Source organism: Monocercomonoides exilis, assembly GCF_001643675.1.
Source record: "Monocercomonoides exilis strain PA203 chromosome Unknown scaffold34-1095894, whole genome shotgun sequence".
In the NCBI taxonomy this organism is placed as follows: domain Eukaryota; phylum Preaxostyla; order Oxymonadida; family Polymastigidae; genus Monocercomonoides; species Monocercomonoides exilis.
In genome coordinates this window covers 659,960-674,887 of record NW_027150579.1, presented here as the reverse complement: position 1 = coordinate 674,887, position 14,928 = coordinate 659,960, and the positions used below count along the sequence as shown (strand labels likewise).

The window sequence follows — 14,928 nt, the reverse complement described above, 5'->3', positions numbered from 1 at the left end:
CGTACCATATATCTATTTTAACAAACAAACAAAAAAAAAATGTTTTTTTTCTCTCAGATTGTGAATATTAAAGTCTTGTAATTATACTCACACAAGTATTCTTTGCAGTTTTGAGAATACATTGAAATCAAATTAATCAAGATAATTGTTATCAACAAAAGATTACTAACAAAAATAAGATATATTGAGAGAAAAAACATTGTTGAAACATTCACATTTTAGAAAAGTGTTAAATGAGTTTTCGAAACAATAAATGTTATTCTCAGTTGTTATGTTTTTTTTTCTCAGTTTTCTTAATGCAATTTTTTATATCTGTTTTTTGTCAAAAGTTTTATGCAAAGTTTGATCAATATGTTACATAATTTCAGCTTAATAAAAAGAATGATTTGGATAACCATCCTTTTTCAAATGTGCGCATTGATTTGCTCACAAGAAGATCCATTAATGCCTTCAACAGTTTATGTGAAGCAAAGCGGGAACGAAAGCAACAGTGGTTTGGAGATAGGAAAGGAAAAGAAATCATTGAATGATGCATATGGCCTGCTAAGAAGCGAAGACTCATGCTTCATGAAAATTGTTGTTGATGAAAATCCATTAACTGCAGAAGCCGTTGTATTTAACAAAGAACATGGAATTACGATTGAAGGAGTGTATAGCGATAAAAGCGGAAATACTGATGTGGAAATTGACTGTGACGTACATCCGGGATGTAATCTTATCGAATGCAGTGGAATTGTAACATTCCAACATTTGACATTTCAATTTCCAACAACATTGAGAAAAAGGGATCAAACATCAGGAGCGTATCATTTGATACTCAGCAATATGGCATCATTATCCATAAGCAATTGCAGATTTGTTCGAACAAAAACTGGAAACGAGATCAATTACAGACTTGTTGAAGCATCGGGAGGATCGTTGACGATGGAATCAGTTGAATGCACAGATGAAACAAAAACATTAATATCAAGAGATTACATATTCAGAATTTTAGGCGCAGAGACAGTGATATTATCAAATTTTTCTTTGAAAAATGTTGAAGCTATATCAACATGTGCAATTTTTATTTCATCTTTTGGAACCAGTAAAATGAATGTTTTATTGAATAACTGCACATTTTCTGAGATAAAATGCCTAATATATGGATCAATGTTTGTGGAAATTATGGATGACGAGAGTACATTTTCGATCGGAGACGGTGGAGTCACATCTTTTTCTTCATGTTCCTCTCAGCTTCATGATTACGCAGGAGGTGTATATGTGAAATATTCGAGTATTAAATCCACATGTCAACTGAACTTGCCAGAAGACGGAAGAAATCTGATATTTGACAACTGTTCATCTGGAGAAGACGAGTTAAAAAAGAATACAGGAATATGCTTTAGCATGCAAAATGATTCATTATTCAAAGACATAGCAGCAGAAATGAAAAAGAGTTTTGCAGCAAATTACACTCGCGATAATTTGTGGTTTGTTGCAGCATATCATGAAAACAAAGGAAAAATTTACGATTTTGTGTTAATGTATTTCGATCTTTCAGGAAAGATATTTGTAAAGAGCAAAGGAACAGGAGATGGGTTGACAAGTTCTTCACCGTCGAGCTCATTGAAAGGAGCATTCAGTAAACTTGATGAAATTCCTTGTTCTGACGGATACTTCATCGAGATTGTGAAAGACGAAAGCCCATTTACAGCAGAAGAAATTCTTATTAGCAACGAAAAGGGAATAACCGTTGAAGGAGTGAACAGCAGTGAAAATGGAAATACAGAAGTTGCCATTAATTGTGATGTTTCAGCTTCATCAATTCTATTCACATGCGAAAAAGAAGTAGAATTCAAGTATTTGGCATTCAACTTTCCTATATCTGAAACAAAATGGAATTATGTGATAAAAGCAAATGAAGAATCAACATCACTTACAATTAGCAATTGTAAATTTATCAGAGTCAGTTCGCAAACATCACCCGATGAAATGGTGAAAAATGGTGATGAAGATGGTTCTATGTCTGGCAGTCTTGTGAGTGTAACTGGAGGGAAAGTCACATTGAATACTGTAACATGCACAGATGAAAGGAACACAGTTTCATTTTCATCATCACCATTTTCATTCTCTGGAGCCAGTGAAGTGTCTTTGAACAGAGTGGAGATCAGCAAAGTGAATGTTCAAAATGGAGCAGCAATCAGTATCAGAGATAAGAGTGATTCATCTTCGAAGGTGTCAATCGAAGGATTGAACATGAATGAAGTGAAATCGGAGAAAGGAGCAGCAGCAGGGTTGGATATCACCCTCAGTTCAAAAGAATCAAGAGTGGCCATTGGAAGGTCAAGCAAATGTTCATTCAAGTCATGCACAGCGCCAAAAGGGAAAGCAGGAGCAATAATCATTGACATGCCCAAGGCCACATCGAATCTGCAACTTCCTTCAGAACACAATCTGGATATTGACAGCTCAAACACAGCTGGCTCAAAAACAACTTCTCTGTTCATCATTGCCTTGGACTTCGAAGAATTCTGCAAACAAGAAGATGCCTTTGCGTTCGCGAATGATTATGATGAATCAACTTCTGGGTGGATCGAGGGAGCAATTGATGAAGAATCAGAGCCTGAGGATGTGTATGAGAAGTATTTGAAGGAGAAGGAAGATCCAACTCCAGGAGATCCAACTCCAGAAGGACCTGCTCCAAAAGGCAAGAAGAAATCAAATGCCGGAACTGTTGTTGCTATTGTTGTTCCTATTGTTGTAGTTGTTATTGCTGCAATTGTTGTGGTTGTTATCATTGTTGTGGTTGTCAAGAAAAAGAAGGCCAAACACAATGCAGACGAAAGCAAAGAACAAGAAATGAGCAGTCAAGAGTAGAATTGATATTTATAATTCTTTTTGAGAAATTTAACATTATTTTTATTTCATATAACATGTATTTGTGAATATTATAGTGTTTTTCTATTGTTTTCTTCCTCGTTAATCACGTTGATAATGTGACTCATAGTTGAAATGTAATTCTATTTTTTGTTTCATTTCGCACATAGATTTCTATTCAATAACAAAAACATGCAAAACAACAAAATACTGTTTGTTTGGAAGCAAAATTTAAACTTTCAAAAAATTATGAAAATTTTTGAATTTTTATTTTGTGTTTGTAAGTGTGCAACTGCAAAAAAAAAAAAAGTGAAGTTTCAAAACATTTTTTGAAATTATTCACATACGCTCAGAACAAAAAGGACATGGGGTCATCTTTTTATTGGCACTTTTTTCTTTATTGGCACCAATATTTTTTGAAATGAAAAAAGAAAAAAACACATCAAAAAAAATACAAAACTCGAATCATTTACTCTTCTCACTTTTCTTTTTCGATTTTCACGTTCAAAGGGGTCAAATTCATCACTTGTTTCATCGTTATCATTCTTAATTTTTCTGAATGACCTTTTCACTTTTTTCTCCAAAGGCAATTCTTCTTCTTCAATTTCCTTTTCATTTTCTGCAATTTCTTCAATCTTCATCTTATTTTTTTCATTTTCTTTATCCCATTCATCAAGAAACTTTTCTTTTGTTATTTCTTTTCCGAAAAAGTCGAAACAATGCAAATGAGAAGGAATGAAGTATTGAGAAGACTGAGGAAGCTTCATCAACACAGATCCAGATCCATTGCTGAGGACACCGCTGTTAATGAAGGCTTTTTTGATGACTGATGGAGTTGTTACTGCTGTTAAAGCTTCTGGCAAAGCATCTGCCAAAGCTTTTCTGCATGAAGAGGTTGAAAATAGAGTTGGCCTTACGAATGAGTTTTGTATAACTTGCTTTAACCTTGCATACACACTGTTATCGCAAGGTTGCAAAAGGTGAGAAATGTTTGAAGGGAAATATTCAATGATGATATTTCTTTGTTCCGAGAATGCAATCACTTCTGAATCGAAGTGAGTTCGGTGATTATCCCATAAAAGTCACGCTTTTTTCGAAGATGAGAGTTAAAGCTTGTTTGCATTAAACGGAAGCCATTTCTTTGTCATTATCCTTCGAAACAATTCAGCAGATATCCATCCAGATGAAGATCCCTCATTGGATACATTGAATGAAGAAAAATTGGAGAATTTCTGCGGAATCTTTTTTCGAGGGTATATTAGTATATGAGGAAGATGTGACCCGTCCGCGCAAATGCACACACAAACAGTTGCATTTTCCATATTTGGCAATGAAGATGGGGAAGGAGGGGATTGGTTTTTCAAGCAGATAACGAGTTTATCTGTTCCATCACCAACACGAACTGAAGATTCGTCAAAATTGTCAAGATTAGCCTCATAAATACCATTGACTGTGATGATGGAGGATAACTTTTCGATCCACGAATGAATTGCTTCTGGAGATTGTGCGTTAATTTTTGCAATTTCCATAGGCTTGGAAATTGATATCCTAAAAGTTGGACTTCTTTTTCTCAAATCATTCGAAAATTTGGAGTTGACTTTATTTCTTTTTGCTTTGCTTTCGCAATCTGTATTCAAAATGTATTGTATCTACAATATACAAAAATTGAAGAACAAAATAATCTAATTTTTTAGAATATTGATTGAATATCCTTCAGTCAGACTATTCTTTTCTCAGATAGAAGTGCAATAACGTGATTTTCAACCGTTTCCAATTGTTTTTTTGTGATAATTGCAAGTCTGTCGATTTCGCCAACTTGTCGTTTTGCTTTCAAAGCAGCCATTCCTCTTTCCCATGTTCCATTTGAAATAGCAAGGGATCTCACAGCAGTTTTCCACGTAACAGCATACTTCTTTTTTTTTCAAAGACTTTCTGGGAAGGAGATGAAAGATTTTGGTAATCTGATACTGGCATGAGCCTATTAAGTTCTTTGGAAGATATTTTTTTGTCATTTCCATTATTATTCATTTGATCAAAAATAGAATTAATCATATAAAAAAGAATTTCGATGAAAGAAAGCCAATTATTAACAATCAAGAATTAATAAATGTGAAGTAATAGTCATTTGGTTTTATTTATTCATAAGATGAATATTCTTAACTTTTATTTAATCAACAAAAGTCTGTTGTTATTTCTTTGGAACTTGGTAGTTTTTTCGATGATTGCAATAATTTTCTTTCAAGCTGCGCAGGGGTTGAGCTTTTGATAGACGTTTCGTTCATTATCTTTAATTTTGACATCTTTTTTTTTATTCTTTTTGGTTTTCAGATAACTTGGACAACCGGATTTTCCACAGGTTTCCTCATTTTCGACAGATTGGTAATTAATCCAATCAAACGAATTTTTCGAAAAAAAATTTTTTTTGAAAAAATCTTTTTGTTAAATATTCAAATTAAACAGAAATTTCGTATTTCGAGACAATTTCAATTCCCGCTCATGAAACTTCACCAGAATGTGCATTACAGTATTAGCAAGTTTTAGCTTCTTTGAAAGTCTTGTTTTGAAAGTGGGCATAGAAATTTCCTCAAAATATGAAAATTTTATGACACAAGAATATTAAACATTTGAGACTTTTCAAAAAGAACGATACAAATTTTATAATATTGTTTGAACAAAAAATACAGGACATCGCAAAAAATACCGGACAAGATCGATATCTCAATGACCGCAAGAAGAAAAATTCTGTTAAATTTCCTCAAAATATATCTCATCAATACAAACTCACGTGATACACAAGACTTTCATCACTTCCTCGTTTATGCTCAGAAAAAAAAATATCGAAATCTCTGAGAAACTCAAAATCCTATTTCTCCGATATTTCGATATTTTTTTTTCTGAGCATAAACGAGGAAGTGATGAAAGTCTTGTGTATCACGTGAGTTTGTATTGATGAGATATATTTTGAGGAAATTTAACAGAATTTTTCTTCTTGCGGTCATTGAGATATCGATCTTGTCCGGTATTTTTTGCGATGTCCTGTATTTTTTGCACAAACTGTAACAAAAATTTTTATTGATAAATTTAAACATCTGCGTCGCATGCCTTCTGACGTGAACATTTTTCGAGTGACATGACGTGACCGAAAAAAATTTAATTCAATAATTTTTTAAAAATATTTTTTTCATCAAATAAGAAAATGCATACAAAAGTTGAATTTTTTTAACAATTGATTTTTTGCTTCACTGGAATTTATAATAATTATTATTGAAAATTTTTCAATCGATAATTTTTAATTAATTAAAAAACTATAGGTTGTGTCGTGATTAATTTTTTTCAGTATAAATACCACGGCACTTACGTCACTGTCTGTCACTGACGTGATTTAAGTCAATAGTCCATATAACAAATGTTTGCGTTTTTTTTCTTGTTGAAATATCTTTTATAATGTTTTCAACTTGTTAGAATTCTTGTATTTATTGTTTGTGAATAATTCTTATTTTTTCGTTTATTCAAATATTTTTTCTTTCTCATTTGTATTATTTTAGCATGTTCTTCGTAAAGAAATGGAGGAATAAAGATGTGCTTATAAAAACAAAAACAATGGCAGGAGTTTTAAGGCTGAGGATTAGAAGCGATTGGCTGTTCGGAGAAGATTGTGCGCGCTGTTGGATGGGTGCTGTGGAGAACACTGTGCTGTGGGAATTTGTCAGCAGGCAGGGGTTTTCGAAAAGCACAGCACAGCAGCAGGGTTGTCGTTGAGAGAGTCACAGTTATTTGCATCCCAATAACATTCGAAAATGGGAACGGGATATTGAGGAGGAAAGAGGAATGCGTGCTGGTTGTTGAGGAGTGTGTGGTGAGGGGGCCAAAACAGAGCAAATGCGAGCCGAATACGATCCTGAGCTAAGAGGGCGTCTGGAGGAGAAGAGTGGAGGTGGCAATCGGCGAGTCCTTTCTGCCAGTTCAGAGCTGTTTGATAGATGAGTGTGTGTGTGTGTGTATGTGTGTGTGTGTGTGTGGGGGGGGGGGGGGGGTGGAGTGGATGTGCAGTTGTTGTTCGTGTAGAGGAAACTGAGCAGTGCTGCCTGCACTTCCTAATACTTGTGTATGTGGCCAATAGAAAAGAACGGATGATGACACACTGTTTTAAAAATACAGGGTAGATCACTGATCGGAGAGGAAACAGGAGGATCTGGTAGAATGTGATTGAGAAGATCGGAGCAGAAGAGGAGGTGGTGGAGTGGGGAGTGTATTTGATAGAGAAGCTGGCTGTGGAGGAGCGGGTAGGCGTGAAAGGAGCAGAGGGGAGGGCAGGAGAGGAATCAGAGGAAGGAAGAAAGTTCAATGTGACATCAGCGACTGTGCAGAAACGGAAAGAGGAAAGGGCTGGAAGGAGGCTGAGCCTGTTTGTGCTGTTAAGGTGGGCGATCATCCTGTTTTTTGGGATGAGCGAGGCGGTGATGGTGATGGTGGTGATTGTGCGGTACTGTGGATGGCAGCGGAGGCTTGTGGAGTCTGGAGAAAACGCACGAAGGCATAACCTAGAGATGCAGGAAGCGGAGTTTGAGTGGTGAGGCGGTTCGGAACAGATGGGGCAGAGGGTGGGGAAGTGGACGTGGAGGTTGTGGAGTAGCTGAGTGAGCTAGCACATGAAAAGGAGGCTGTAGAGACAAAGCGGAAGATCAAAGCGGAAGAAGTGGAAATGGAAGTGGAAGATAAAGAAAAAAAAGCATAGTGAGTGCTGCGGAGAAATCTGCTTCGGCAGTGATTTTTTTTCAAACATATTCATAATTAGGCGAAATACTATCTAGATGACAGTCGAATTAGGTGAAATGCATAACATTAAATTTTATATTTGTTGCTTCTTATGTTTATAAAATTACGATTATTGAACGACTCTCACTCCTTATCGATCAAGTTTATTTAATTGCAAATAAATTTTTATAATGGGTTGGATCAACATGATGAATTGGTTGTTTCCATATCTTTGAATGGAAAACGAAAAACACTTTGCAAGCTCGTATGCGCATATTAATTTTAGATTGTAATTCGTATTCTGTTTGATATTTTTGGAAAAACATTTTGAACAAAGGAAACAGAAGAAAGGATCATTGTTTTTCTGATTTTGTTGGAGATCTGCATAAATAAAAATCAACAACAAACAAATCGTTTGTCCATTTTACAAATATTTAAATATACTCCTTTTTAAAATAAATTTATTTGTTATAAACAATTTTGTGCAAAAATAACATTTTCAATCAGAATAGCTGTAGCAATACTAAAAGAAAATAGAAAGTCGAATAAATGAATGCATTGATAGATAAAATAATGAAAGAAGTATTTGGTTAGATTCTTTCAAGAGTATTATCTGTTTGTAGAAGCTTTTTGAATTAAAAAATAAAAATACGATTTTTGAGAAGTACAAATGAGTTCTATAAGTGAAAAGGATATTGCTTTATGATGAAAATAGAATATTTTTTATTTAATAACGATTCTTAATGAAAGAAAATTTTGGAGATCATTTTTTTTTCAATGATTGGAAGAAAATAAAAAGAAAAGAGCAAAAAGCTTCAACTGATTTTTGCGAATTCTATCCAATGCTTGGTAATAATTACACTTTGAGCTGACTATCAATTCGTGTGCTCTTCTTTCTGAAAGTTGTGTTGAAGAAAGAGGAAAAGAAGATAAACGATGAAACAAAGGAAGGAGACGAAAAATTATTGACACAATAGCTTCATGTTTGTCATTATGAGTAGTTTTTTTATTGTTAATTAACTTTTGATTTATTTCAAGAAATGAACAAGATCAAACAATCAATGATTTTTGTTTTGAATTATAAATTCAGTAAAAACAAAATTAACTGTTTTTTGTTGAGAATAAAATAAACAAGCATCCAATTCTTTTTTGTTTGAAACAAATCATAAATACATCACCAACATTTGATAATTGCTTAAACAACATTTCCATTTTTTCTATAAGGCTTCAAACATTTTGGAAACCAAATACTTTATAACCTTCGCTTTATTTTTGTTAAATGAAAACAAAAACATCGAGGAAAAATATATGTATATTCACAAAAATCCAAAAAAGAATATTTATTATTGCAAATAAAATTAGCAGAATAGTAGGAGCAAAATTTGTCAATCTCCAATTCCTTTCTCCTTCTCTTTCAATCCTCCTCTTCCGATCCTCCTCCTCATCTTCTTCTTGAAAGCTTTCCCTGCGAAAAAGAAAACCTGTGGTTCCGCTGGAAGATGGAAAAATGCAAAGCAATGAAGCTTTCCTTTCAGCAGCTGGTGCAACACAACATCAGCGCCTTTTCTGCTATTCTTCGGTCGCCTTCGACTTTTCCTCTGTTTCTGTTTCGTTTGGCTGAGCTGTCTGTTCCCGCACCTCCTGCCTTCCATATTGACTTGTCAATCACTGCTTCATTTGACATTTCTTTATCTTTTCCTCCTTCTCGTTCACTCTCTCCTTTTCTTCCTTATCATCTCCTTCTTTTCTTCTTTGCTTATTTCCCCTTCTTTCTTCTTCCAATCTATCCATCTTGTGAACTCTTCCTGTTCTGCTGTTGCTTCTCTCGCAAAATAGTGCTCAAAAACAACTGAGAGCCTTCAAATCAATAAACAAAAAGCTTATAAGCGATATATGTTATAAAATCATTATCATAAATTGCAATATACTATCCTTTTCCACTTTAACTTCCAAAATCATTTTATTAGATAATATTGATAATTCTCTTGAAAGAATCTTACCAAATACTTCTTTCATTATTTTATCTATCAATGCATTCATTTATTCGACTTTCTATTTTCTTTTAGTATTGCTACAGCTATTCTGATTGAAAATGTTATTTTTGCACAAAATTGTTTATAACAAATAAATTTATTTTAAAAAGGAGTATATTTAAATATTTGTAAAATGGACAAACGATTTGTTTGTTGTTGATTTTTATTTATGCAGATCTCCAACAAAATCAGAAAAACAATGATCCTTTCTTCTGTTTCCTTTGTTCAAAATGTTTTTCCAAAAATATCAAACAGAATACGAATTACAATCTAAAATTAATATGCGCATACGAGCTTGCAAAGTGTTTTTCGTTTTCCATTCAAAGATATGGAAACAACCAATTCATCATGTTGATCCAACCCATTATAAAAATTTATTTGCAATTAAATAAACTTGATCGATAAGGAGTGAGAGTCGTTCAATAATCGTAATTTTATAAACATAAGAAGCAACAAATATAAAATTTAATGTTATGCATTTCACCTAATTCGACTGTCATCTAGATAATATTTCGCCCATAATAAAGTGTTTTTTATTTATATTCATTGATAATAATTCTCTCATTTCAATAATATACAAAACAACATTATATTTATTTATTTATTTATTTATTTATTTATTTTATTTTATTTTATTTTTAGCTTTTAAAAACAATTGTTAAATGAAAAGGATTAAATCGTCTAATGAGGATTGCAAAAAAAACAACATAATAATTATGATAATTTTGTCAATTTTTGTTAAAACATACTCAACATGTAAAATATATAAAGTTATAATCTTTATTAAAATGAAAAATCATAATAATGTGAAAATAAAAACAAAACTTCAAAAGCATTAACAAGCGAAATGAAAAATATTGACATTAATTTGCATCGAATGATAAGACTTCTGTCAAAGCGTAAAACAGTATTGAAATAAAATAAGATTTAAAAAAAATCGATAGATGAAATATCAATTTTTTCTGAACAACCAGATATGTTTCTAATATTTGGTAGTTTTTAGTTATCAATTGAAAATTAATATCAATAAGTTCGTTTTTATCAAAAAAAAAAAAAAAAAAAAAAAAAGTGCCGGGCACTGACTGATGCGAGCCCGACTTTTTAAAGGTGACGCAGATGTTTGGATAAATTTTAACCTGTTGCACATGTTGATATTTTTAAGAGAATTTTCTTCTTGTTTGAAATTACAAGACACATCCTTCAGTTGTGAAAATATTATTGTTGACATGTGTAACAGATTGATAAAATTTTGCCACGTCCGTCATTAAAAAAAAATCCACGTCAGTATTGGTATTTGAAAAAATAATAATTTCCTCTGATTTTTGGAATTTTCTTCATATAAATCAATTTTTATTAATTTATCCAGTTATTTTATTCTTCAAACTGAACTTTGTTTCACAAAAAAATTAAAAATTTCCCTGCCAGATACTGACACTGTTGTCAGTCACTGACTTCACTGATGGTGCGTTGATCAAAAAATTCAATAGATAAATTGTGAAATAAAAAAATATTTCAAAGAAAACTGTTTATTTCAAGATTCCCCAGCAATTTAAATTAAAGGCAGTGTTTTTAAGAAAAACCAATGATTTTAAATTGTGGCCTGAAAGTCTTGCATTTATCAAAAAAACATTTTTTACATGTTGAAGCCAAAAACGCATCAACATTAAATATTATGTTGTGTATTATGCTTTAATAGCATTTTTTGGAAGTGTTTCTAAAAATAATGATCATTTTTATTGGAATTGGAAAACGATTCGTTTTCCAAAAATAATGAATCCAAACATAAAGACAAAAGTTCAACAAACAATTGTTCCCATTTGTTTTCAGTTTTATCTTATTTCTGTTGAAATACACAATTTTGGAATTCAAAAATTTAAGTTTTTTCTTAAAACGATAATTCAATCATTCACGATGGGTTAATTTTTATTTTTCAACAACATTCAACTTCATCAGAAACATATAAAACTTATTTTGCAAAATTCTCATTGATTGATATTTATTTATGTAAATGATTAAATTATTTTCAATATTTTTCAGAATATATAAAATGAAAACACAAATACATTCAGAAACTGAGTGACAACAACTACTTATGTCTGTTGATAAATATTTTCTATAAATATCGTTTTCTTTCTTTCAAAATTTCTCTCATTTTGATTTTGAAAATAGATTTTGAATCTTTCTGAATGCCATGCTTTTGCCAAAATGAAAGATATTCAAAATACAAAAAATTCAGCTGGTGTGAAACAGTTGTTAAATGAAATATTGAATCCAATAAAATCATTCTTTCTTTTTTTCGAAGACAATAGCTTTTTGAGTTTGAACTTTGAAATAAGGAACAGCAGAGACAGAAAGTTTTCAGAATGAAAGGACTGATTGATTTTTGTGTATATTTCATATATCTGAGCTGCATATTCAAATTAATATATACATATATTTTTTTATTTGCGAGGTTCGTTTTTTGATTGTTGCCTTTAAAGAAAGAAGAAAATAATTAAACTCAAAAAGAGATGGAATTATCAAAGCTGAAATTGAGCAATTTTTATATGTGGAAAGTTTGAAATTGAATTATTTTTGTTCATTTATTGATTTCTTTCAAGTTATTAGAAAGCATGTTGAACAAGAATTGCATTTGAAGGAGATGACAGAAATCATTCAATTTCGTGAGGAAAATCTCAACCTAACCTAACTCGCCTGTCAATCAGCTTGGATGCTTTTGATGTGCAGATGAATTAATGACACACGCCCAAAGAGCGTCATTGTGAACGAATTGCATTTTGCAGGAGAAGCAACAAGAGAGCTGGAAGAGCTGATGAAACGAGTGGATTGGAAGAGGAAGGGAAAAGCGAAAGGGGGAAAAAGAAGACAAGATTATCATAGAGATGGATCGTTCCATTGAATCCTAATGTCAAATTATATTGTGAGAAGAATGAAGAATTTGGAGTGGTTATGGGCATTATTGCGAGAGAGTTGAGGGAAGCGAAGGGTGATGATGGAGAAATTAGCAAGCAATGGATGAATATTCTCCAAGGCGCAGCGGATAATCAAGATCTGAAGCTGAAGTCATGTCAGAAATCTGTGAAGTCGTTGATGCAGTTTTGGAGGAAATGATTTGAACAGATGGAGCAAAAGCGTGACTTGCAGACGAATTGAAGCTTATGAGAAATCTTTGTGAAATGCTGATAGAAAAGACGGAGAATGAAAGCCTCAACGCAAAACAAAAAGTTCCGAACAGATGGTTATTGAAAAAGATGAAAGAAGATATGTGTGAAGACTGCATATATGTGGATGGAGGTTTGTTGGCAAATTGATTGTTTTTTCTTTGTTTTTTATACAAGTTACAAAATACTAATTTGTTTATCATTGAGAAAATTTTTTTAAATTTTCTTTTCATTTGATTTTAGAAGAACTTTCGATTGAATGAATTTTGAAGTGATATTTTTTATTAATAATCGTAAGTTCAAAAACTGAAATAAAAAAAAATACCAGTTCATTAAAGAATTGGACATCTTCAAAAATTCATAAAAACAACGTGTTTCAAAAATGAGATGTGAAACTTTTCATTTTGAACTTTCACAAGAAAATAAAAATCAATCATGTTTTTTCGACAAAATAAACTCTTGCAAAAAGTGTTTTCTTTCTTTTTTGAAACATTCCTAAGAATTATAACTTTTGGAAATGAAATAATGTGTTTTTTATTCATTTAAAAACAAAATCACAATAAAAAGAAGAATGTCAAACGATAAATGTTTGTTGTGAAATAAAAAATGCATCACATTGTGTGAAAACAAAATCGTTAATCTTCAAAGATGATTCCATTTCAATCTAATGAATCAGAAAAAAATATTTTAAAAAATACATTTGTTATATGATGGATCAGAATTGCTTCAATTATGGGAAATCGTTTTCTGTTTATTCTATTCGTTTTTGAACAATCGTTCTTTAATGATTGAATTGCGCGAGTTATGATTGACAGAAATAACTTTAGGAACACATGAATGTTCAAAAACAAGCACAATGCAATTCTCACAAGAACAACTGAAATATATTTATTCATAGACTTTCTTCATGGATAATTAAAATTTCAATCATGTTGGAACAATCAATACAAGGTTGTATTTATGTTATTTGTGTTGTCAGTGCTGTTTTTTTTATGTTATTTAACTTGCTCATTTTTTGAACTGTAGATAAAGAGCGTATTTCATCTCAAAGCTTGCAGAGAAAAAATCAAAAGTGTTTTTTTGAAAATTATGAATTCAAAACAGTGAATATCATGTGTTTCTTATCTTCATGTTCATTTCTTGTTCTGAAACTCATCCGTAGTAATCATGTTTCCAAAATGCGAATCACTAATACACCCTTTGAAAGCGCTTGAAATTGATGGGATTTTTTAACATTTATTATGGAAGTTCAGAGATTCATGAACGTCACATTGTGAACAACAACTCACTGTGGAATTGAGTAACATACAACATAAACCCTTGTTTATGTTGAATAATAAGAATCTGTTTGAAATTCAAATAATTCATTTCCAAGGATGAATTCTGTATATCTTGTTAATCATTATTCGTTATTGAAACAAAGATTTTTATTGCTTTGAAATATCTATTGATATTCAATAAAATTAAAAATTCAAAATTCTTTTTATGAATTCTTTTTTCTTGTTTCCAACTTATTAAACAATATCATAAAACACTTTCATTTCTGTTTCTTTATTATCAATATTCCAGGAAAAAACTCCCTTTATTTCAATTGACGAAAAACTTATCATGGAAACATATCCAAGCTTGTCTTAATGGAACAGCATTCTTTGGATCAGGATGTGCTAGCAATGATCACAGAAATGAAAGGTTTGCATTATCAATTCTTCAAAACTTTTTATACTTTCTTTGTGAATGTTTTCAGCCAAAGCAAACAAAAAGAAACTTCTTCATCAAATTCTCATTTTGAAACAGCAGGACTGGAAGGAAATCAGACATGTTTCATTTTGAGTGATGAAAATTCAATATCTTCGTCTGATCACACTGAAGTGGTTCTTCGTAAAGAAAAAAGGAGTTGCGATCAATTTTCGCACAATTCGCTGAGAGATAGTCCGCACAGCGATGATGAAACTGATTGCATCGATTCTTCACATCGAATACCAAAAACATTTCAATCATCTACGTCCCAAACAAAAAATTCGTCAAACTCTTCTTCTCCATTGCTAATGAAAATGTTAAATGAAAAAAGAACCAAGAAAGATAAAAAGCATCCTGATTTCAAAACGCTCCAAATAAGAAGGGAA

At 31.9% G+C, this 14,928-nt stretch overlaps 2 protein-coding genes across 2 annotated transcripts; one reads left to right on the top strand and one right to left on the bottom strand.

Annotated features, from left to right (window-relative positions):
• Positions 1-381: 381 nt before the first annotated feature.
• MONOS_2232 (uncharacterized protein) lies at positions 382-2,856 on the top strand (the record flags this gene model as incomplete). Its single annotated transcript, XM_067872141.1, has 1 exon — positions 382-2,856. One exon carries the CDS (start codon positions 382-384, stop codon positions 2,854-2,856), a length of 2,475 nt encoding a protein of 824 aa, XP_067724181.1.
• Positions 2,857-6,562: 3,706 nt separating this feature from the next.
• Positions 6,563-7,288, bottom strand: MONOS_2231 (uncharacterized protein; the record flags this gene model as incomplete). Its single annotated transcript, XM_067872140.1, has 1 exon — positions 6,563-7,288. One exon carries the CDS (start codon positions 7,286-7,288, stop codon positions 6,563-6,565), a length of 726 nt encoding a protein of 241 aa, XP_067724180.1.
• Positions 7,289-14,928: the final 7,640 nt, after the last annotated feature.